The sequence below is a fragment of the Tachypleus tridentatus genome, chromosome 10 (assembly GCF_004210375.1).
Source record: "Tachypleus tridentatus isolate NWPU-2018 chromosome 10, ASM421037v1, whole genome shotgun sequence".
Lineage (NCBI taxonomy): Eukaryota > Metazoa > Arthropoda > Merostomata > Xiphosura > Limulidae > Tachypleus > Tachypleus tridentatus.
This window is the reverse complement of record NC_134834.1, coordinates 190627535-190651410: the sequence shown is the minus strand read 5'-3', so window position 1 is coordinate 190651410 and position 23876 is coordinate 190627535. Positions and strand designations below refer to the sequence as shown.

The 23876-nt window shown below is 30.2% G+C and overlaps 1 protein-coding gene and 1 pseudogene across 5 annotated transcripts in view; both read left to right on the top strand.

The window, feature by feature from the left end:
* The window catches only part of LOC143227835 (uncharacterized), a 35772-nt pseudogene extending 17759 nt beyond the window's left edge, over positions 1–18013 (top strand). Inside the window, exons 3-9 of the transcript XR_013015105.1 lie at positions 1685–1718; positions 4888–4978; positions 6146–6277; positions 7121–7270; positions 11148–11324; positions 13325–13663; positions 17236–18013. The product of XR_013015105.1 is annotated as an uncharacterized LOC143227835 (transcript). The remainder of the gene's footprint in view (positions 1–1684; positions 1719–4887; positions 4979–6145; positions 6278–7120; positions 7271–11147; positions 11325–13324; positions 13664–17235) is intronic.
* A 2636-nt stretch (positions 18014–20649) lies between these two features.
* Positions 20650–23876, top strand: part of LOC143227834 (dnaJ homolog subfamily C member 16-like) — a 36052-nt gene continuing 32825 nt past the window's right edge. The window contains exons 1-2 of one of the 4 annotated variants that reach the window (XM_076459120.1): positions 20660–20899; positions 22911–23179. Coding sequence is in view for 2 of the 4 variants with exons in the window: in XM_076459118.1 (XP_076315233.1) it covers positions 20736–20899 (164 nt within the window). In the remaining 2 variants the exon portion in view is untranslated. Of the gene's footprint in view, positions 20900–22067; positions 22205–22910; positions 23180–23876 lie in introns of those variants that run through there. The other 3 variants (XM_076459119.1, XM_076459122.1, XM_076459118.1) reach the window with 3 other exon arrangements.

The following is a 23876-nucleotide window of genomic DNA, read 5'->3' as shown; positions in this document are numbered from 1 at the left end:
TTCATGTTCATCGTATAGGAATTACTGTAGAACATGCAAAAATTCCAATACTGTAAAACCCTTTTAGTTCTGTATAACATACAGCACAATATTAAAGTCAAGATGGTTGTTTAGAAGAAGGCATTGATTTGAAATGCTAAACTATAACCCTTAAATTTTGAGACATGAGTGAGTACCTAGTTGAAGTTTAGTTGAACACACACACACACACACACACACACATTAAAATTTCAGAAAGTATTTGGTGTAAAAGAATAATTATAAAACCAAAATTAAACTTGTAACGATATACCTACTCAGAATATACCTACTCAGACGGTGTTTGCTTCTAAATTTATCTTGAAGAGTAAGGATAAATGTGCTCTAACTATACGCATATGGTTTTAATTCTAATTTTTAATATTAGCCAAATTATAAGTTTATCTTTCAAGTCTTCATCAGAGAATAATTAATTTAGTATTTTATTCATTTTTATCCAGCCTTATAAGTGTTAATTTGGATGAATCATTTTTCTAATTACTGTATGTAGTACTTTATGAAATTTATTGAAGTGTTAAATTATCACTAATTTTGTTTGATTTGTTACATATTATGATTTCATTTCTGTTTTATGGGTAGAAGGTATTTGTTCCATCAAATGAAATATTCTATTTATTTGTACATCATCAACTTTATAATACTTATTAAAACCACAGTTAGTTAAGATAAAAGGTAACTTATAAACTCTTCATGTATAAACATTTTATATTGGATAGTTTTCAATATAAAAACTTAGTTTTTTGTATTTATATTCTAATTGTTCTTTAGTTTCATTTATAAATAAAAATAAAAATGTTTAATGTTATCTAACAGTCGAGAATGAACTGAAATTTATTACATGCAAAACTATATCATTATGGCAGGATAAACTTACATTGTTTTGTTATCTTAACATACACAGTTTAGTAACTGTCCAAAGCTTTTGATAAATTCCACGACTTCAAGTAGTTTGAGTTATTACAGATATTTTTAAGCTATTTAATATTTGCTTTTGTGTTCATATATTAGCTTCATATTTAATTTATTCAACTCTAATGTATATTTATTATTAAAAGGTTTAGTATTGTGAAAACTGTTTTTAATGGTATTAGTGAAGTGATGGTGTTCAAGTATAACACAGAAATATGTTAAATTAGTGAAGTGATGGTATTCAAGTATAATACAGAAATATGTTAAAGAAATTTGTGTATTTGGGAAACTTTTCTAGACTTGCCTAGTAATTATGTAACTAAATATTCCAACATTTTAAGTTTTTAGGAAAGAATTACACAATTGTGAACACTATTTAATGACTTTAAGTTTAGGTTCTTTGTATACATGCAAAGATAAAGACTGCCAAGTTATTTGCATTGCAGATATTTATGTATGAAATGTTTTTATTTTAATCAATATGTCATTTATATTTTTCAACAACTTTTAATTAAATCGAGTATAGGCATTGATTTTTTAGTATATGTGCATTGTTTGTCTCAATTGTGATGAATATTGTTGAAAAGTTGTGTAGAAGTGTACAGAAAGCTTGGGTAATATTTTGCAAATATATCTACAATAATATTGAATAAATACTGTTTCTCTAGGATTGAATAAAAACCAAAGTTTTTGTAATTCATAAAAGAGAATTAAACAATTATTTTTAAATTAACAGGGTGGATACAAATGAAGACATCTTTGTCCACCAGGTGAGATGCATTTAAAAGACTGTTAGAACATTTTTAAGAAAAGTTTTTGTCTTCAGAAATTGGTAGTTATAATTCTATGATGGAGCTATCACTACTTACTTTATAAGTATATTATTATGAAATTTATAACTTGTAACAAAGTGCACTAATTGTAGCGGTCTTTTTCAAATATTTTCTTCCTCAAAACTGGATTTACTCGTGGTATATATTTTGAAGGACGTTGCACTGCATTATTAGTTTTATATTATTTAAGATGATTGGATCTAGCTTAAACTTTCCTTGCTTCATTAACATAATTGAAGTGTGACTTTAACAATACTTTCTTTTTATATGCAAAAACGGCTCGTTTGAGTTGAGAAAATATTTTACATAGAAGAGCGAACAACGTTTCGACCTTCTTCGGTCATCGTCAGGTTCACAAAGAAAGAGGTAACTGACCGGAAGCTGACCACATGTTTGAAAGGGGTTGTGTAACTGAGTGTCGGAATGTAGAGGGCGGTATTAGATGTTTGAATATATAATTTTATTTATTTTATTATATTAATATAGGTATAAAGGCATTCCTTTATATTGGTTTATTTTGGGTTTAAGTTGTTGTATAAGTAAGGTTTCTTTAATTTTGTGTTTGTTTATGTTTGTTTCTTTATTTAGTATTTGAGTGTTTTCTATGGTTATGTTGTGTTTATTTGACTTGCAGTGTTCGAAAACGTGTGAAGGTGACTTTTTATGTTCTTTGAATCTGGTTTCCATTTTTCTGCTTGTTTCTCCAACATAGAAGTCGTGGCAGTTATCACATTGTATTTTATAAATAATGTTGGTGTGGTGTTTGTCAGTGTAGTTTTTACATAGTATAGACCTCAGTTTTGTGCCTGGTTTTTGGTTAAATTTGGTATTAACTGAAATGTCATATTTTGATACTAGTTTTTGCCAAATGTTGGTTATTTGTTTGCTGATGTCAGGAATATATGGTATACAGCAGTATATGGTTTCGTGATTTTTTGATTCGTGAGATATATTTACTTTAGTTGGTTGATTTTGCTTTCTGTCTGGGCGTGTGCGTATAATGTTTTCTACAGTTTGTGGAGGAAACTTATTGATGTTGATGAAGTATTGTTTTATTTTGTCTAATTCATCGTTAATTTTATCTGGTGAGCATAGTTTTATGGCTGTATTTATTTGGTTTCTTAGTATGTTGAGTTTTTGTTTTGTTTCATGTGCTGAGTCCCAAGGAATGTATAGTCCAGTATGGGTGATTTTTCAGTGGATTTCTGTTTTGAATTGTGTGTCAGTTCTTGTAGTTTTGAGGTTAAGAAATTATATTTGATTGCTTTTTTCCTGTTCACATGTGAAGTTAATGTTAGGATGTATAGAGTTAATGTGATTGAAAAAATTAAGTATGTGTTCCGTAGATTTGAATCCCGCAACCGTGTCATCTACATATCTGTACCAGTATAGTGGTGGATGTAATGCTGTGTTAATTGCTTGTGTTTCAACTTGTGTCATAAAAATATTGGCTAGAACTGGTGATACTGGGTTGCCCATGCTTAGGCCATATGTTTGTATATAGTTTCAGTAGTTAAACATGAAGTTTGTCTTTACCGTGGTGAATTCTATGAGGGTTGCTAACTGGTTACTGGGAATGTCTATAGTTGGGTTAGGGTCTCGGATATAGAGTTCTAAGGCTATCTTGCAGGCTTCAGTGGTTGGAACTTCTGTGAAGAGGGATATAACATCGAAACTGGCCTATAAGGCTTTATGATTAAGTTGATTAAGATTAGACTTGAAATTAAAAGAGTCTTTGATGAATGAGCTGGCTGATGTTACATATTTGGAGAATGCCCATGCTATGTATTTACCAAGATTGTAATTAAACGATTCATATGTGGACATTATTGGTCGTAATGGACAATCTGGTTTATGAGGTTTGGGGATGCCGTATATTTGCGGTGTGCGTGAGTCGGTTTTACGTAGGTAGGAATAAAGTGTTTGTGAAATTGTGTTGGCTTTTTTCATTTGTAGTAGCAATTTGTTCAGTTGCGTCTCGTGTGTCTTTGTTGGACTTGTGTGTATTGGTTTAAATTTGTTCGTGTCTGATAGGATGTTATTCATTTTTTGGATGTATTCATTCGTGTTCATTATGATTAGCGTTACTAGACAAAAACATAAAAATTCTAAAAGCAGATAAAGGTAACGCTACACAACTCCTTTCAAACATGTTGTCAGCTTCCGGTCAGTTACCTCTTTCTTTGTGAACCTGACGATGATCGAAGAAGGTCGAAACGTTGTTCGCTCTTCTATGTAAAATATTTTCTCAACCCAAACGAGCTGTTTTTGCATATAAATTTCTCAACAAGTGGGTTTCTCGACATCACTGAATACTTTCTTTTCTTTTGTGTTTGTTGTTTTATAATTTACATTGTTTTATTTCTGGTCCAAGGGTAGCAGGATATATTTATATTCATCAAAACAAAATTGTTTTTATATGTATGTCATCAGTAAGCAACATTCAGCAAGATGAAAGGTAACTTTTGTCATAGTAACTCTGACATTAGTTTGTGTGTAAAGTATTGTTGGATAATTTTTCATTTATATAGATATTATTCATGCAGTCAAAATATATACTTTTATTAATTTTTATAACTTTACAAACTTTAAAACCCAATAAGTACTAGGTAATTACCAATCTAGTTGGATAACATTAGTTTTATTATTGTAACAGTACTTTTGCATAAAGAAAGACAAATTTGCTATTTATTAATGCCTCTAATGTATATTTTTTATGAAGAGAATGTTTGAAGCAGTGGAACATATTTCATGTTACAGCATGTAAACTTGACTTAAAAGTAATGTTGTAACTTTTGCATTTTATTAAAATCTACTGTGTATACAGTGTAAGGCTTTATTCCAAATGAGGGTTAAGATGTATTCTTTTAACTGGAACAGAAATAAGGTTTTAATTTCAACTTACTAGCTATGTATATTGCAAAGAAATCTAACATTGTAACTTGTTTCAGATGTTCAGATTTAAATGTTTTGCATATTGGCTATTTGGAACATTGATTTTAAGAATAAAATGAAACATTTTACTAACAGTATTGTAATTTTACTCATTAGAAAATCACTTTCTTACTGTAATAAATATAAAGTTTTGTGGATTTTAATTTTTTAGACTGCCATTGTTAAGAACAACCCCAAAAAAATCCTACGGAAGTGTAGGTGATGGAGAAACTGTGGAATTTGACGTTGTAGAGGGAGAAAAGGCAAGTTATAACTGTCACTGTAACCTTAAATTATTGTTGTCATTTAATGCTAAAGAATCTATTTTGTAAAATCAGTTTATCCAGATTTTAGTGTACTTTATGAAGTTATGATCCATGGATAGATAGCACATGTTGAATGCAAGAATTGAAATAATTTCATTTTAAGTTTCCTCACCTTCTCAAATGTAATGTTAATCTTTATGTTATTTGTAACTACTTTGTGTTTTGCACTTTGGAATTTTCGGTAGTTTCTGAATATGTATTTATAAAGTAACTGTTTCATTTTTAGTTGATGTGTTTTCCTCATCATATCTTAAAGCATGTCGCAACTTTTTGTAGTAAAGATTTTTTACAGCTTATAAATAGTTACTAAAAGTTAGCATGTGTTGTAGTATGTGCTTGTAGTTAAAAGTGTAATGCTACTGTGTTTTAAGATACTTGGTATTAAAGCTTAGCTAGTTATAGAAGCCATCTAGTAAAGTAGAAACATTTACTGTTTATAAGTAATAGGTCTGTTGTCAGTGCTCCCACATCTCAAGCTCTTAGGATTTAAGTCAAAAGTTTGTTTTATTCAGTTAAATAATTCAGTATATTTAATATAAAATGTTAATATATGTCATTATTTAATTTATTTAATAAATCCAGAGCAACAAAAAGCAATCATTCATTTCATACAATTTCCGAGCACCATTTGAAAAACTAGTTTAAATTTTAAATATTGTGTTTCATGTGTTAAATGGTTTCCATGATGCACAGAAACCTTGTAAGTAACAGCATGTTTGATAACCATTTAAAAAGAATACCAGATTTCTACTGTGAGGCAATTGTTACAAATAAAGCCTTAACACGCTGTTAAAAAAAAAATTACTGTAGAAAGTCCTTAATAGGTTGTTTATATTTTAGAGACTACACCTAATGATGCATATAGTTCTCTAATAATTTATTATACATTGAATTTTTATTACTACCGATTGATTTTAATTCGGTTACTTTAATAAAGTATTTGCCTGTTTTAATAGAATATTTTCTGAATCAGACATACATTAAAATGTTTAGCCAAATTTCATTCTTTGGAACTATTTTCTGAATGTAACTGAATCTTTTGTTAAATCTTGTTTGTTTACAAAATGCATAAGTGAAGAAAAGTAATTTTTTATTTTCATGTAGGGGAATGAAGCTGCTAATGTCACTGGACCGGAGGGTGCACCAGTGGAAGGAAGCAAATATGCTCCTGATAGGAGGAGATGGTTCTATGGACGATTTCTTAGACGACGTGGATTTGGAAGAAGGCCTCCTAGAGTAGTGCATTTCACTGTCTCAATATAAAATTTTTGAATATGTGTAAAGAAGTTGTGTTATTGGGCATTGGCTTCAGTAGTCTACTATCAAGCAGTTTTTTCACGGTTTTAATAAATATTTTATTTTAGTTCTAATGTTCTTGATTAATTATTGCTATTGTTTAAATTGAAGACAACAGTATTGAACTAAAACTTAGCATTTGCTGTAGATTATTACAGCAGTTAACATGTTAAGGAAATGTTTTAAAGTAGATATATCATATAATTGCTTACATCATAAAAATAACCATGACTAATCTGTTGTATATTATATTAATATTTGACAGAGTACATCAATTATTTTTAAAAAATGTGAGTAGATGATATTTTCCTTTTGACTATCACAACTAAACAATCATGAAATTAATATAAATCACAAATGTAAAAACTCAAAACTCAAAATTAGTTTTCTCATTATGAATTATAGTTATCATTAAAACTTGTAAGAAATAGTCTGTAGCTATAGCAGCCAAATGCAATGGGGATATTCTATCTATCACACAAAATCTAGATCCCAAGCAAACTAGCAACTAAGGAAAATCAGTTATGGATTGAGAGTTAGTGTGTGAACCCACAATACCAGCACCTGCTGCCTTTCACTGTCTTCAGTTGTTAGTGGGAAGGTTAGATACAACCTTCAACAAATAAAATGCTCTAAATTTCTATGAAGTAAAAACCTCAAGCTCCATCCTTTTTATTTAGTAAATGATCTGTAAGTAAAAGGGTTAAATGTAATTTTGTGTCTAATAAATTAATAATTTAATTTTTTTCAGTCAATATAAACATAGAAAAAAATATATTATAGAGTCGTTCTACTGGGAGTCAAGAACAGAAAAATGAAGGTAAGGAAATCTATGAACCCCAACGCAGGAGACGAAGGCAGCGTTATTATCCACGTTACTTTCGTCGACCTCGAGGTCCTCCACGTGGAAACCGACAGGAACAGCTTAATGAGGCGAGTTAGTGTTTTTAGAAAACTTGCATACAAATAATGTAGTTGGTAAAAGTGGACCAAAGCCATAACAATCATGTATTTTTAGACTAAAGTACTCCTTTAACTCCCAGGCATCACACACTGCACATCATAATGTTTTAGTGACTTACAATTAATGTTTTTAATCTGATATTTAGGTTATACCAATTGGTATAACATAAACTTGTGGCTAATAATCCATGTCGTAATGTACAAGTTTTAAGTTCTTAGTTCTTTACTATTTTGTATCTTATATATTTTTTCCATTATCCCATCATTAAGTGCAAAATTCGACATAAATTACTTATCATAAAATATCATTGCTTAGACAAACCACAGTTTTGTTTGGTTACAGAGACATCAAATAGAAAAATCAGGCTGATCTTTCCACACCCACCTGTTGCATCTTCTCTTTTCAGATTTATTTATTAATGGTTTTCTGTTGAATATAATTCAGTTATATATTTACTGATGGAATGGTTTTCATCTTTTATATGGAGCAATGATTTTGTTATATTCCAAATGCAGAATCATTAATTTCTCTTAGCTTTGTTCCCACAGGAAAGATAATGAATAGCTTGAACGAATTTGTAACAGCTCTAATTGCATATTTAGAATGCCAGAAAAATTGTGATATTTAGATGGAGTTGTCTTATTTTTGCTCATAAGTATTCTTTGGTGTATTATTTAATTAAATAAAAAGTATTTGTTTCATTACTACCACTATTATATTAAGTGTTATCAACAAAAAAAACAAGAAGACATGGGTAAGTGTTTTATTTCTTGTTTTCATGTTTATTCTTCACTTATAAAAGTTACTAAAATATAGAAATGGGGATTTTACTAGGTTAGGTTTTAGTTTATGTAAAATACGTAGTAATACAATAAAACATTTCCATGAGGAATGCACACATGCAGCTTTTGGGTAACATAATTTGATAGCATAACATGAGCTGCAAGTTCCCCAAATGTTTCACAACTTTGTAGTGGTGGAGATAGTAGACATGTAATAAAACAATATTTAATTATGTATAGACAGTACTGTTAGAGGTTTAAGGTCACTTAGGATAAACAAATAGTTTTATGTTACAATTTAGAGTCTTTCTAGAAAGAAAGACTAATTTAACTTTTTTTTTGTGTGCTTAAAGTCAGTCATAGTGACTCCCTTGTATGGAGTCAGAATAGAGAAGCTAACAAATGACATAGTAAGTTTTACTGAAACCAAATATTTGAAATGTATTTAAGATGTTTTAGAGATTACACAAGAGAAATTTGAGAGTTTTGTGATGAAGATAAGTATTCTTAATTTTAACATGAAAATCACATTGTACATGGATTATTCAAAACAAATAGTATATTCATGAACAAGTCTTTTTTAGATTATTAAGAATGCTTCACTTTATTTAATCTGAAAGATTTGTAATGTTTATTAACTCACATTTTGTGAAGACTTTAAAAGAGTACAAATAGTTCATATAGTTTGTCAGATCAACAGAGCCTCAACAAGAGTTAAGTACAATATCTCTGAAACCTAAATAAATTTTGAACATTTTTTTCTTTTTAAATTACCCTTTTTATTTCTAGAATGACTTCAAATTGTAATATGAAATTGTTTATCTAAAGTAGCTTTAATATCATAACAGTATACATGTATATATACTTAAATGTTATTGTTTTTATTGGCCTTTGAATTGTGCCTAACTATTATTATGAGTTGTAAATCACTTGAAATGTGTTGCTTGTGAGTGCATTTCATGAGATCTTTGCTAACATTCATCAATCCTTCTACTAATGGTACAAAAAAATCCTCAGCTTCAAGGTTTCCACTTTTGTGATTGTAATTTTCTGTAAAAACATGCAAAAGAAAATAGTTTGGTTAGTAAATGGTGTGTTTTCAAATTCCTTTGTTCACACACACACACACACACACACACACACACACACACACACACACACACACACACACACCTTGGAAGAATTAATAAGATGGTGAGGCTTAGTAAGTATGAAACACAAACAGAATTCCTTAATCAGTCTTTTTAGTTGTTTTTAAAAAGTATTTATCCTTGTATGTTTTAAAAATAACTATTATTTAAACATTTGTGAGTAAATACTATTTATTGGTTGATGAATAAGTTTGCTGAAAGGAAAATAAGATTTTATAACCATGAGCAAAAGTAATGACTTTATATGCCTATATAATGTTAAATTCCAAACACCCCAAAAGGATGACCAGTGATTAAACCCTTGTATTACTTGTTGGATTGTCTATTTATCATATAGTAAACACTCACAGATTTAAAGTGCAATCTTATTACTGTGGGAAATTGTCATTGTAAACACAAAGATACATGAACTTAACTGTTAAGTGACATATAATGTTATCAGAAGAGGTGACAAGTCAATGTACTTCTTTGCATGAGTTTTGTTGCTTTTGAGTATCATATTACAATGCCACATGACCAATCTGATGACACAAAAAATGGTGATTTGTTGCATTATTTTCAGCAGATTTAAATGAATATGAAGTGTTTAGCAGTTCAAACTCATAAGTACTTTGACATTTTGTGACCAGTAATAAAGAGAGGACATAGCTGCTTACTTGTTCTGATTTTACAACTTTTCATTATAGTTTTGAAGATGTTTACTAGCAGAAGAATCAAATTAGTTGTTAAGGTAGAGGTGAAAACAACTAAGTTTTATATTTATTTAGGAGGTTTTGTAGGTTACGCATATTAAATTTTAAGTTTTTAATCTTATCTGCAAATTCACTTTGCACTTAGATGAAAAAACAAACTATGAACCAATTCTTTAGTAATAACATTTCATTAAAATTGATTGTTTTCATGTACAAACATGTTCATTAAGTCTGCCAAATTTTGTGAAAATATACTTAGTGTATTAAAAGTTATAGTAATGAAACGTAATGAATGCAAATTTAAGAGGTCAGTTTGATTAACCCCATGTTGAGAAAGTTAGTCATTATATTTTTAATGTACAAATGACCATTAATATATAACTGTACCTACCCATACTAGTAAATTGTACAAGTTGTTATAACAGACATACATGATTATTATGTTGATCTGTGGTTTTCAGACACATTGACCAACTCCAAATTAAACCTTTTTTAATCAAGTTGTTTTAATAATTTTTTCATTCACGTTCTAAAGTCAGACATTAGATCTGTAAATATAGACCTGTGAAATGTTTGTTTGTGGAATAATTTGTTTTAATTCTTTTGTTTGTGAAGACTCTTTGAAAACATGACAATGTAATTCTTTTATATCGAATTTTTCCTGTTTTGTATCTTTATTGTTAAGTACAAATGTGGAAACAGTTGTTGTCTTTTGATAATATTTAATACTATTATAACAGCTGATAGTTAAACCAAAGGGGAGATTAAATTCATCATTCGAGCTTATGTCAAATGCTGATATTAATTCAGAGAAGAGAAGAAATAAAATATATGTAAGAAAAAAAACAAGTTTTATATAACATTAAGAAATAGTGTAAAGAGATCCAAAGTAAAATGTAGTAACAAAGTTTACTGGTCTATTATTAAACTATCTTGATAGATTACAGATATGGTATCACAACAGCGTGTTTGTATAAACTAATTGTAAATTCAACTAGAAGTATGTGCCACCATTATTTGAACATATCAATATAAATATTTAAAACTAAGTGATGCATTTAGACCTTTTTGTTAAAAGTGTATTATAAACACCAAATCACAAAGTGATGAGGACAAAAGGTTTTTTTTTAAACCCTTATAATCACGCTCCATTATTACTGTAGATTTCATAAGCTTTCTGTAATTATTGCTAGACTTTGATAAGTTTTGCTCTTTTCAAAGGAAAAACATGACACTGATGAAGATAGCAGTGGAGGTGGAAGTCCACAACATGGACAGGAACAAGGCCAGTACTCTAACAGGCGTCCTCGTCGTTTTTATTCACGAAATTCTTACAACAGAAGACCTCGGCAAGTTCGTAGTGACACAGAAGGTAGTCAGAGTGGTGGTGATTTGAAGGTATTTAAGTTGTTTTCCTGATGAATATAATGTTGTCACACTTAACATTTTTCAGTTTTGTATCCATTTTCCATTTAGAGGATGTAATAGTTCATTAGAAAGCTTTGTATTAAAGCTAGATTTAATATTGTACTTCTGATTGATAATGAATTCACAGAATTTTTTGAAACAATAAAGTACCCCAAAAAAATGAAATTGGGAGAAAGTATGTTGTAATATTATAACGTTACTAACTGAGACCTGCAAAACATCCGAGATAGTTTTCATGACCTTTGCTTGAATTTTCTTTATCATTTTTATACACAGTGTTTAAGCTATACTATCTTGAGGCATTGTGTTATATATACATATGCAAAAAACACTGATTGTGTTATATAGATAAATCTTAGTTTATTTGAAGACATTTTATGCAGTCAATCAAACTTCCATAGATTATTTATGTAATAAAATTACATCTCAAGTAAGTGACACATATAATAGTGTAAGTTGTGAAGCAGTTAAGAGTGTTTAGTGAATGAGATGGTTTTGAGTTAAAACAAAAATGAAGGTTTAATTCCTTACCTAATAAATAAATAAAAATAGCTGGAAGGTATTTATAGCAGTGTAGGAAATAAACTGAAACTAAATTATTTCAAAGTAAAGTAAATATAAAGTTGTAATAAAGACAAATTCATCTGATTTTTTTCAGAAACATCTGAATGCTTGTTCACAATGTAATAAGTATATGGTTTTAAATGAACTGTGCCTGTATATTTTAGACCTAAATAGGTTGAGAAAGTCCCTACCAATTGTATTTAATATAATACTTGCCTTTTTTGCATTATATTAAACAACATAACTTAGCAAAAAAACAGGTAAGGTGATTGTGATTGGAAATATGTAATTCAAACTTCTTAGACAAAAGCCTTTCTAAAAATGAGACTTGTAGCATTTTATTGAAACATTTGTGAGAGAAGTTCCAAAAAGACAAATGCAAGCATGTTATTTATATTGATAATCATAAATGTAGACCAATTGAAAACAAATCATTCATTAGTTGTAATTTATATTAGAAGATATAAAATTAGTGTTCTATCAATAGTAAAATAGCCACATTTAGAATTACTTAGCCTAGATATGCGTATACTTGAACATAAAACAAGAAACTAACACCAAGTATAAGTTATAACAATGGAAATAATTAAAAATTACTGCCTAATATAGGAAAAATAAATTTTAAATTACTTGAAATTAAAAAGCATAAAGTAGGAAGATTTATTTTTTAAACTAATATGTAAACAGTAAAACATTACTGAGCACAGTTTGTTTATAAGATTGAAACCTTACCCAGCTGATCAAGGTATGTGTTTTCAATTGTTTGATACTAATATTTATCAATTGATGTGTCATAATTTATTTTAAGCATATTTCCAAAACATTTAATGACAGAAAATTACCAACACACCTATACATGTTTTGACTTGAATTTTGTTTGTGTACTGTTCAATGTTTCGTCATTCTATATACCATACAACCAAAGATGCGCTGTCTTGACTTTTGGTGCCAGGTTTAAACATTTGTCATGTTATCTACAAATCTTTTGTAAAGTACTCAGCTTATTCAAGGACAAGTGGAAGTAATTTGTTTCTTAAAAAACTTAAATTTTAGTGACCAGGAACTAATTCAAGATTCCCAACTTTTTATTATACAAGTACCAAGTGTTCTGTGAATGATAGTAGGTCATATTCCCAACCACTACGTTAATAGGGTGCAAACACATAGAATAATAATACTGAAGAATAGGAAGGATAGGGTTTAAATCAGTTGAACTTGCCAAATCTTCCCAGTTTGGCCCAAAGACAGAAACTTATTTTGAATACCTTGATTGAAAAAAGGTAGTATTATCACAAAATAAATGTAACGTAGTTTGTGCAAGTGTGGGGTTTTATTATACATAAATATGTACTTAATTTCATATATTTCTTGAGATAAGTGGATAATTTTGCAATTTTATTGTTAAGGAAAATGAACCAGAAAAAAAACAAAACCAACGAAATAAAGAAGATAGAAAACCATTTCGTAGGCCTCGATTCAGAGGTAGTTCTGGTCTTTCTCGCGGAGGATCTCGTAGAGGGCCACCACAGTCTAAAATAGATCCTGTAGACAGTGCAGACAACACTGCTGGAGGAGATGAAGTTTCAAACATTTCAGCTGCCTCACTAACTACAGAACCTGATTCAAGCACTAAAATAGCAGCTTGTGGTGATGCTGGTCAGACTTTAGAACTGTCAGGAGGGGGAGAATCCAGCATTGGAAATCCTGCTGCTGCTTCATCTGACAGCAAACTTACTAGTGATGAGGTGAGTCTCATTTATTGTTTTCAACTTTATGGTCATATAATTATCTTTAGTTTACTGTCACTGTAATCTAAAAATAGTCTTACTTTGTTTTGGAAGTTATCAGAACCTTTACCATACATAAATTCTGTAAGAGTGTTTAAATGTTTTATATTAAGAACAATCAGCTTGAGTTCAGAAGGAGAAAACTCTCACAGATTTTCTTTTATTTATAAAGTTTATGTATAGTAATAAAGTGAATTTAGTGTGTTGTAGTTAGTCATCCTTATTTTTGAAATTTTGATTTACACCATCTCACTCATTCATTGTTCCAACGTATAAGTAGTTTGCACCTAATTTTATCTACATTAACATTTAGGAGTTACTTAAATACATGAAATTTGGATATTGTGGACAGAAAATAGTGTCCAGAGCAGAAACAGCAGACCTGAATGAAACTGTCAGTTGTTGGGAATTATCCTGCAGCAGTGATGATGAGGTTGGTGGATAGAGGAGCAATTGTTACCTTCTGCAGCTACAATGAGGACAAGAAGAAATATGACTCCCAGTTTAGTCGGAGGTGTGCATAGAACCAAGTTGAGTGACTGAAGGGCAACATTTGTTGTTACTGCCACAGATCAGTTTAGATCATGATGTGTAGAAGCTAGTTATCAACAGTTCTTCAATCTGAAGATCTAAACCACTTTTGTAAAGAATTTCTCAAAAACTCAAAGGAACAGTTCCAGCCAACTCTCACTTGTGTCCTACTGAGATAGCAAGCTTCTCAATGATCTTGCAGGGAAAGAACAAGTGAATTATCTGCCATTGATCCTGCCTGGAACCTTAATAAACTAACTTTTCAGTGTACCAAAGTTGATGTCTAGGAGCTCAAGCTTGTGCTTTGGCACATTTGGTGGAACACTGGTGAATCGTTAAGACAATTTGCTTTGCAACAGTAAGCAACACCAGTCGCAGAAGATGGGTACATGTGCCTTTGGAACAACAGTTAACCCTTTTATCATGTAATAAGATTTCAGTCAGTTCCCATTCAGTATCATTTCTCCATCACAAAATACCATGAATTAGTCCTATATTTTTTGGTATTACACACTGTGATGCACAAAACACACATTGCAAGTGTTGCTGTATAGTAACAATGAATTACCTTAATTATGCTAAAAACAGAGAAAATATGACAGTCTGCTAATATCTGGATGCCTTGCATCATCTGCCAGCTTGGGCCTCAGCAGACCGATTGTTTGCTCTTATATTTCCCACTCTTTATCCCAGATGTCAACACATCTAATATCTGGTGGTTTATTCAAACTCATAATGTTGTTTTCTGCTGGTATGAAAACACTTTTTGATGGCTCTGGAGTAAAGTGAATCTTCGCTGGTATTTAACATGCCAACATTGTATCTTTTAGAGGTTGTCCTATTGTGTTTACAAAGACGATTGGACTTTCCTTTGGTCTAGATATTCTAATTTTCAGTTGATTCCAGCAATCTTGAGAATACATTGACCACTCCAGTTATAAAATTACAACTGACTGTGATGAAATAGCAAAAGCCATGAATAAAGTTAAGGACAGTATTTGACTTCAGGTCACCCAACTTAAGATGATCAAACATTCTGAACTATCCATAACCTTTTGTGGTGGCATTCCCTCCTCATGGAGTGTACTTTATAGCACTATCATATACAGCAGATGACTAAGACATTATACGCCCTTAAGTGTTGATGTTTATGGGATTTGATATTCAAGTCTATCTTATTTGAACCTCCAAAATGCATCAAGCTAAATATTGGGAATCTAAGGACATGTTAATTGAATCTTTTGTTACAAAAAAAGCATACGTTTTTTTTCAGGTGGCATAAAAGCCCGTTTTGATTTCTGGATTATGGCACAAAATTATGGCAGTTTTGAGAGGACTACAGGGAAGAACTGTAAGTAGTTTAACATTTGAATGTGGTTGATGACTGCTAAAAGTGTGGCTCTTATTTGTAGAATATAATAACAAAGAAAAAAGAATGTACAACATCTTCAAGCTGTGTAGAATCAAAGGTGCTTTTGTAACAGAAAACTCAAAATGGTGACAATGCAAAAATGATGAACCACACAATAATCATTTAACTTATATTTTATGCAAATAAGGACTTCCTCTATTGGACATTGAAGAGGCTTTTGATAAAGGCACCATATAAACATCTCAGAAAGCTTGCATCTGTTGTATCATGGGGGAAAGCTGGTATAAAGCACAGTTCTTATTAATAGAATAAAGTCATAGTGTTCTATGTTAAAGAATGATTTACACAAGTTTTGGGCTATGTCCTTTGATGTTTTCTGTTTTTGTTCATAAGATTGAGAATTGGATTACCATAAAGTTGATTGTTTGATTAAAAAAATGTTTGTTTTTTTATTGTTGTGAAGATGCTGTAACTTTCCAGAAAAACATGCAGACCCTTTGAACTTTGATACCTGACATTTGACTTTAACCAGTATACATAACCTTTCTTATATAAATGCTATCACAACACTAATTATTCTTACTGCTATAGAAACTAGTTGACATTTATGAGGAAAAAGATCTCGGCATAGCTATTAAGAAGTTCTACAGCCTTCTAGACAATATGTTAACCAGTTATAAAACAAATAGAATATCTATTTCGTGTATAGAATCTGACTATAAATCTTAAGGGTGTTCACTCCATAAGATGCTAGCATATTATTTAAGAAAGAGAATTGAGTTGTTAAAGGGAGTCCAGAAAAAGCTGTTTGTGTGGTTCAGGTTTGAAGTTGGAGTTATCTTATGGAGATAAATTTAAATTGCTTCACATATTTTTGTTGGAGAAAATAAAAGCAATGGTAAGGGGATATAAATGACATTGCTGAAGTTGATCCCTAAACAACAGCTCCCAAGGACTCTTAACATATCTTAACTTGTATCAAAGGTGACATAATGTTTATTTCTGTAAGTTTTGTGCAAACCAACCTTATAAATATAAGAAGTTTTATGATAGTGTAACTAGATACAGAAATATGATGAATGCTTAGGTTGGTTTTTTATTGGCATGCGAGTTTTAAAACTGATCTTGACAGAATAATAGGTAATTTGTGTATTGGTGAGGAACAGTATTTTTTAACAGTTTGTGCAACAAACATTGTTTTATTTAAAACTTAAATACTTAAACCAAGTTTTTTGGTTTTATTGTTACTTATGTTTTGATTACATACCCTCATTCCACTGCACCTTTTTAAGATTGCATGTATTTATATTGGATGCCATCAAATTTCACCTTTGTGAACTCAAAAAATCCTCTTAACATTCAGAATGGTCAACGATCTGGATTATTTTATAGTATGAGTTTCAATCTTAATATGATCAGATTTTACAAAGTTGTTAATTCAATTCTACAAGAGTGACCGAACTCCTTATGAAAAATGCTTCAGTGTGATCCAGAATTCAAATTTGGATCTAGACTAACTTTTTGAAAATGCTTCTAAAGTTAATGGTATGAGATAATTTATCCTATCTTTAATTGGTGTTTTTTTGTTTTTAAATGTTTAATTAATACACTTTTTTCGTGTTTTTAGAATCCAACTCTACAGTCAAATGATGTAGGTTCTGTACCAGCAGAAGGAACTGTGTCTGCTTAAATAAAACTGCAAGACAGTAAAGCCTTACAACTTTTTAATCTTCTGAGTAGATCAGGGTACTTATTACATCCAGAAAATGTTTCTTGTAAGAGTTTGTTTTTGTTTTTCTTTTTTTATTTGAGGAACAACAAGCAAGTGCATATTATTATAATTATTATTAATATTAACAACCAAAGGCTGAAAAGTAATGAATATGTTTGCACTGTTTTAAATATAAAAATAAAATTGTAATAACACAGACATGTTTATGGAAATGTCATGGCAACCAGAACTGTAACTAACATTTTTCTTTCTGGTTTCAATGAATAGCAACATATCTTTTTAAGAATTGTTAAATACCAATCTTGAATTATTATTGGTCTGTTTTTAACATGGAGGTAATTATTGGCAGTGATATATATCAGGGTTTTTAAAATAACAAAAAAGTAACATTTAATTTTAAAGAAGGCTGCCTTCTGTAATACATGTAGTTTTCATTGTACAAATTTAGCATTTTGGAAGTCCAAAGAAATAACTTATTTCTGTAAATGAACTACTACAGTCAAACATAGCAATTTTAAATTTTATTTTCTAAAGTAAGAAATTTATTTTCGTTGTGGCATTAAACTTGTACAGATCATCTAAACTTTGTAAAATGTGCATTTGCAATAAAACTTGATTCTGTTCATTAATATTTGTGTAAAACATTTTATGAATAAAATAAACTCTACAGTAATGAAGGTTTGGTGTATCACATTGAAGTTTCAGCAGAATTTCATACATTATCTATGGTGCAAAAGTTGTTAAATAGGAAAGGAACTGAACTGTCTCGAAGTAGATAATTTGACAATTTAGGTAATTGAAAGAACGATGCATGTCAATCAGTCAGTACGTGTGTGTATGCTAACTCCATGAAAATCTATTATTCATGTTGCCCAATTGTACCGTGGAACTGTTAACGATTAAAGTATTAACACCCACACAAGATGTATTTAGAATACATAAATCAAGTTCATTTTTAATAACATCAAAATAAAATACTTTGAGAAACAGACACAACCTTATAATCTTATAAATTTGGTAAAGTGTTAAATTTCTAACTGTTTGAGCGTATCAGAAACAGAAGGGCGAAATATATTGTCAAAATGCTCTTAAAATCCGTAAGGCTAAAAAAAATGAGAACATTGGCAATAAAATTGGATTTTTGAAATCCAAATCGAAAGGATAATTTTATTTGAAGACGAAAACATATAATACAAAGGACTTATTTGCACAAAATCAATTTTTCAAAATCGAGATTGTATTTGTTTTGATAGGCCAAAAGTTGCTACGGTTCACTGTTTAAAAAAAACACAAAAAAACCACTTCCAATACAATTTTCTATTTTAAAAAATCTGATTTTTTTTTGAAAATCGAAGTCTATAGCCTTGGTATTTTTACTAAAAAATTTTAATATCGAGATAAGTGTGTATTTTCATGCAGCATCAATCTAATTTCACATGACTTAAGATCTTTGAAAAACGATAAAATTTAAATAAATCAAAATAATACATCTTTTCAGATACCAAAAACTGACTGCATCTTTCCTTAAAAATGGAATAAACAAAAGAAAAAAGTTTAACAAAAAAAACAACTGACATGTTTGAACAAATAAATCCTGCTCCAAAACATTTTTTTTTCTAAAATTTTCTTTGCCTTCATTTTCGATAAAAATTATTTTCGGTCATATGTATATATTTGAATTTCGTGCTCGTCTTTTTAGATTTTTTTCTTGTTTTTAATATTTTTGAATCTTTTTCTAATTTTATTTTTTCAATATTTATTTGTTTGCTCATCGTTGTAGGTAATTTAATTTTTCTTTCTCTGTTTGCCCTTCATAGCAAGGTGGTTTAAGACGTCGACTCCTAATCTTAGGGTTGCTGGTTCGAATCCTTGTTGCATCAAACATGCCCTTTCGGCCATGGGGGCGTTATAATGTTACTGTCAATCCCACTGTTCGTTGGTAAAAGAGTAGGCACACAGTTGACAGTGGGTGGTGATGACAAACTGCCTTCCCTCTAGTTTACACTGCTAAATTAGGGACAGCTAACGCATATCGCCCTTGAGTTGCTTTGCGCGAAATTCGAAAGCAAACGAACGAACTCTTTCTGTTCGCCTTATTTTGTTTCAATATATCTAATCAAGTTTCGATACCGCTTCATGATCGAATTATCCGTTTTGAAAGTTTAGTCAACATACATTTTCACAAAAATATTCCAACTACATCAGTGTTGAATTGTGTTCTGTGGTTGATCGGGATGTTTTCGATTATTTAGTAGAAACACAAGTTCAGTCTACAAAATGACAGTGATTTAATTTATTGCTGCAATAAACATTTGCTACAGCTCATTCACTTGCAGGCCTATATTATGAATTTACCTTTCAACATAAATTCTGATACTAATTTAGGCTTAAATTCAACCGAACTTATATTTGACTTATAAACACGTTAAGGAGCAACTGAATAGCAAAGTGTTGATGCGATAACTGTTCATACTGTGTTTATATATTCATTAAAATGACTTAAAAGTTTAATCTATCGTATTTACCTCATTATTGTTTCTGTATATTACAAGAAACTTCGAAATTGTTAAATTAAACAGTAAATCATACGTATTATATCTGTTAGTAAACATTTAACTTAAAATCAAGGCCTCAAATGTTACAAACAATGAAGATACTAAATCAAATAATAAATCATTTCATTATAAACTCGTGGTTGAGCTCAAAGTTATACGATGGGCAGGCAATCTGTGTTGTGCACACTATGGAATTAGAAACTTAACAGATTTATTGGTGAGTTACGGGCAAAAGGGGTTAAAAAGAAGATAATGATAAAATTGTAGTATGCCAAGAAGTCATTGAGCTACCAATTGATTCAAGTGAATCTGTACCATCTCGTAAAAAGACAAAAACGCATGCCTAAAATAAAAAATTTGGCTTTTATCAATCTATTATTCTAAAACTGTCAATATAAGTAACAGCGTTGCTAACAATCTAATATACAAGTACTCAAAGATTGTTAGAGTCGACGCTGATTATATATACGTTTTGTATTGAACGTAATAAATACTTTTACCAGTAGTGAACATTTTATTGAAATTTAAGAGAGTTTGGTTATTGTTGAATTTCGCGCGAAAGCTACTCGCGGACTATCTGCGCTAGCCGTCCCTAATTTAGCAGTGTAAGACTAGAGGGAAGGCAACTGGTCATCACCACCCACCGCCAACTCTTGGGCTTTAAGAGAGAATTCTCTCTCACACACGAACTAAGAAAGAACCTTTACTAGAAGATAATAACATATATCAGTTTTGTCAGTCTACCACTAGATGGCTATCGAATAATTGCCTTATATAGGAGGGTTCGATATAGATGGAGTTTGTGGTTACAGCGGTTGTGTTTAATAAATTTTTTACGATATGCGTGAACTAAAACCATTGTGTGTTAGCTCATTTTTAGTAACATTTATAGCTATAATTGAAGTAGTTTATTGTATTAGAGATCCTTATGAAACATTAGAAGTAAAATCGTCAGCTAATATACAGGAAATTAAACAAGCTTACAAGAGGCTTGCAAAACAGTGGTTAGTAATGTGAAAGTCTTCTTGAAGTTTCTCTTAATTTAATATAGTCTTATATTATTACTAATTAGTATTACTGATTAGGTTTAAAGTCTTTGGTTAAATTTTCCTCGTCATATGCGCTTAAGTAATAATACATGCGATGTTTTGCTTGGTGTTAGTAGGCCTACTACTCGGGAGCCTTAATGAAAGATCGTAATTATTTTCATAACATACATAATTAAGGACATGAAATATAGCACAAACTTTAGGGAAGTAGCTTACTTACGAATATGACCGACTAAGTGTGAATATTATAGAAATAATATAAACTTTATAAACATTTCAATTAAAAAATACTTAACAATTTTTAAAACATTTTACACTTTATGATATATAGAACTAACATTTTGTAAGCCAAAAATTAGTTATAGATTTACGTAATTATTTACTTTTGCGTGACAGTCGTAGCGAAAAAAAGGAATAATTTATTATTATTATTTTTAAGTAATAGTTACATAAACATTTTGTTCTTGTGAAGCAGTTTTGATGAGCATTTTCTTTCAGAATTATTATAGGCCACTGTGAAAGTAAATAGGCACATATATTGATTATCATGTTAGAAGAAACAACCTGAAATTAGGTTTTGAACTTGACTCTTCAATACTTGTGCTGAGAGTATGAAACTTTGCTACTCAGTAATGATTTTTTTTCATGTTAATCATCATAAGTTTATAATTTCAGCACTTGTATATTTATTATAAAAGGAATGCTGTAAAGCCACAGACACACTTTAAAAAATACACTCAATTGATATGCATATTATGATGAGAGCATGTTGATATGATCACATGCACATCAAGAAAGATTCTGAGGGTATCAAGTGCTAGTATATTTAAGAGCCAGAGATAAACAACTGATCTGGTGTATGTCACTTCGAGTGCAACAGTTACAGAGTAAAAATGGTTAAAGTCTGTTTATTTTAATAGCATTGTGTTTATTCTGAAATTATTTATGCCTTGCATATAGTACTTAAAAACTGCAATGTTTAACCTGTAGCTAAATATTTTTAGCTAATTATACTTGACCTGAATATAACTAGTGTAAGAGTTGTATATTAATTTGTATCCATATTGGCATACTTGTGTACTTTGTTAACAAGTTTCTTTTATAATTTTTTTTCTTTGTTTAGGCTTTTGATGTATTTTTGTAATACATGAACAACAGTAGATCATTTCTCCATGACATGGAATAGTAAAAAAAAATTACCTTTTTACTTTTCATGTTTCAATATGCCAGCCTTTACTGTTGTCAATGGCAACTCATTCCGTAAGTTAGTCACTCAGTTATAAACATAAAACTGTTTTATTTTTAATTTTAGCCTAGCTTGTCATTCTGAAATCTTAATTTTGTGTCCTCTGGTCCTATTTACCTTAGAACAAAGAAATTGACACATTTATTCTTTTGAACACCTGTATGGTCATGTTAACTTCAATAAGATCATTTCTTATCCCCCATTTATTTTTTCTCAAATGAAAATATGATAACCTACCCTTACAAGATGAATTATCTCATAGTTTTTCTCAAACTTTCCAATAAATATTATTTCTCAGGTAAGGAGACTAAAAGTGTATGTAATATTTCAAGTAAAGTCTGACTAGTGATTTGTATAGAGAACTAATTGCCTTTTTTGACTTTATAAGAAATCTGTATATAATTCATCCCAAATTTTATTGGTTTTGTTACTAACAGCAGAGCAGTGTCTTGATGTCTTAAGCATTAAGTTACTTATTTATCACTGTGCCAGGGCCCTTTTCTTCAGTTATGCTTCTGAGCAAACCCCATCTATAATAAATGTTACACTGGCTACAATAAGTCATGCATTACTCGATGTAAAACTAGTTCAATTTATAAATTGATCAAAGTCATTTTGTTTTGTTATATCTCAACTTCCTCAACAGAGCTAGAAATAACCAAGAGTTGAATGCCACCAGTACACTTTACAAATTTATTAATTTTGCCTCTATCAATGTAGGTAATGTAAAGAAGAAAACAAATCACCAATTCCTGAAGCATTCCACTAGTAATAAGGATCCAGCTTGAGTGGACTTCATTAAGAGCATAATACTTACAGTGACTGGTGGTCCATCAGTTTTGTTCCATGTGCTTGAAAACTCAAACTTTGCTTTGATCATTTGAATGTTTTTTGAAATTTCCTTAAACTCCCTGAAATTTACTGTACCCACCATATTTGGAAACAGCTCTTTCTGAAGACCAGTTACCCTGCATAAAAGTAAAACTAAGGTGAAAATGATTAATATTCTGTAAAAATTATATTTGTCTTGTCATTCTATTAAATGCAAAAAAAAGAAAAAAAAAGATGATACATCAGTACTGCAAGTTCTCTTAGTCCTGTCTGGACTGGTAGGATATTGATGTGTCACTGCTTTTAGTTTAGTTCTCACATTTAATGTGTTCATCTTAAAAACATGAAATTTGGTGCAAACTTTCTAAATAGTATGTAGTTTTTTGCTTTAAAAAATTATATAATTTGGTTTAATATTTGTATCACATTTTAGGTTGTAAATTCTCTGCAATCTTGGTTTAAAATGCTGTTTTTAAAAAGATTAGGAACATTTTCTTTCCTTTTAGAATTTTTTTAACCCATGTGTCTAAAATCGGAATACTTAAGTTATCTTGTTTTCTAATAAAACCATAATTGTTGACTATGATGTTTTAATTACAACATATCATTGCTTTATATGCAAAAACGGCTCGTTTGGGTTGAGAAAATATTTTACATACGAGCCGTTTTTGCATATAAATTTCTCAACAAGTGGGTTTCTCGACATCACTGATATCATTGCTTTGTCTGTACATACAGCCTTGTATGTACGAAGAAATTAACGACTGAAAATATTCAAAAAGGAAATTAGAATAGCATGAAATACCATTGAATACTAAAATATTTGATCATTGAAAACAATTAGCACTTGTATCC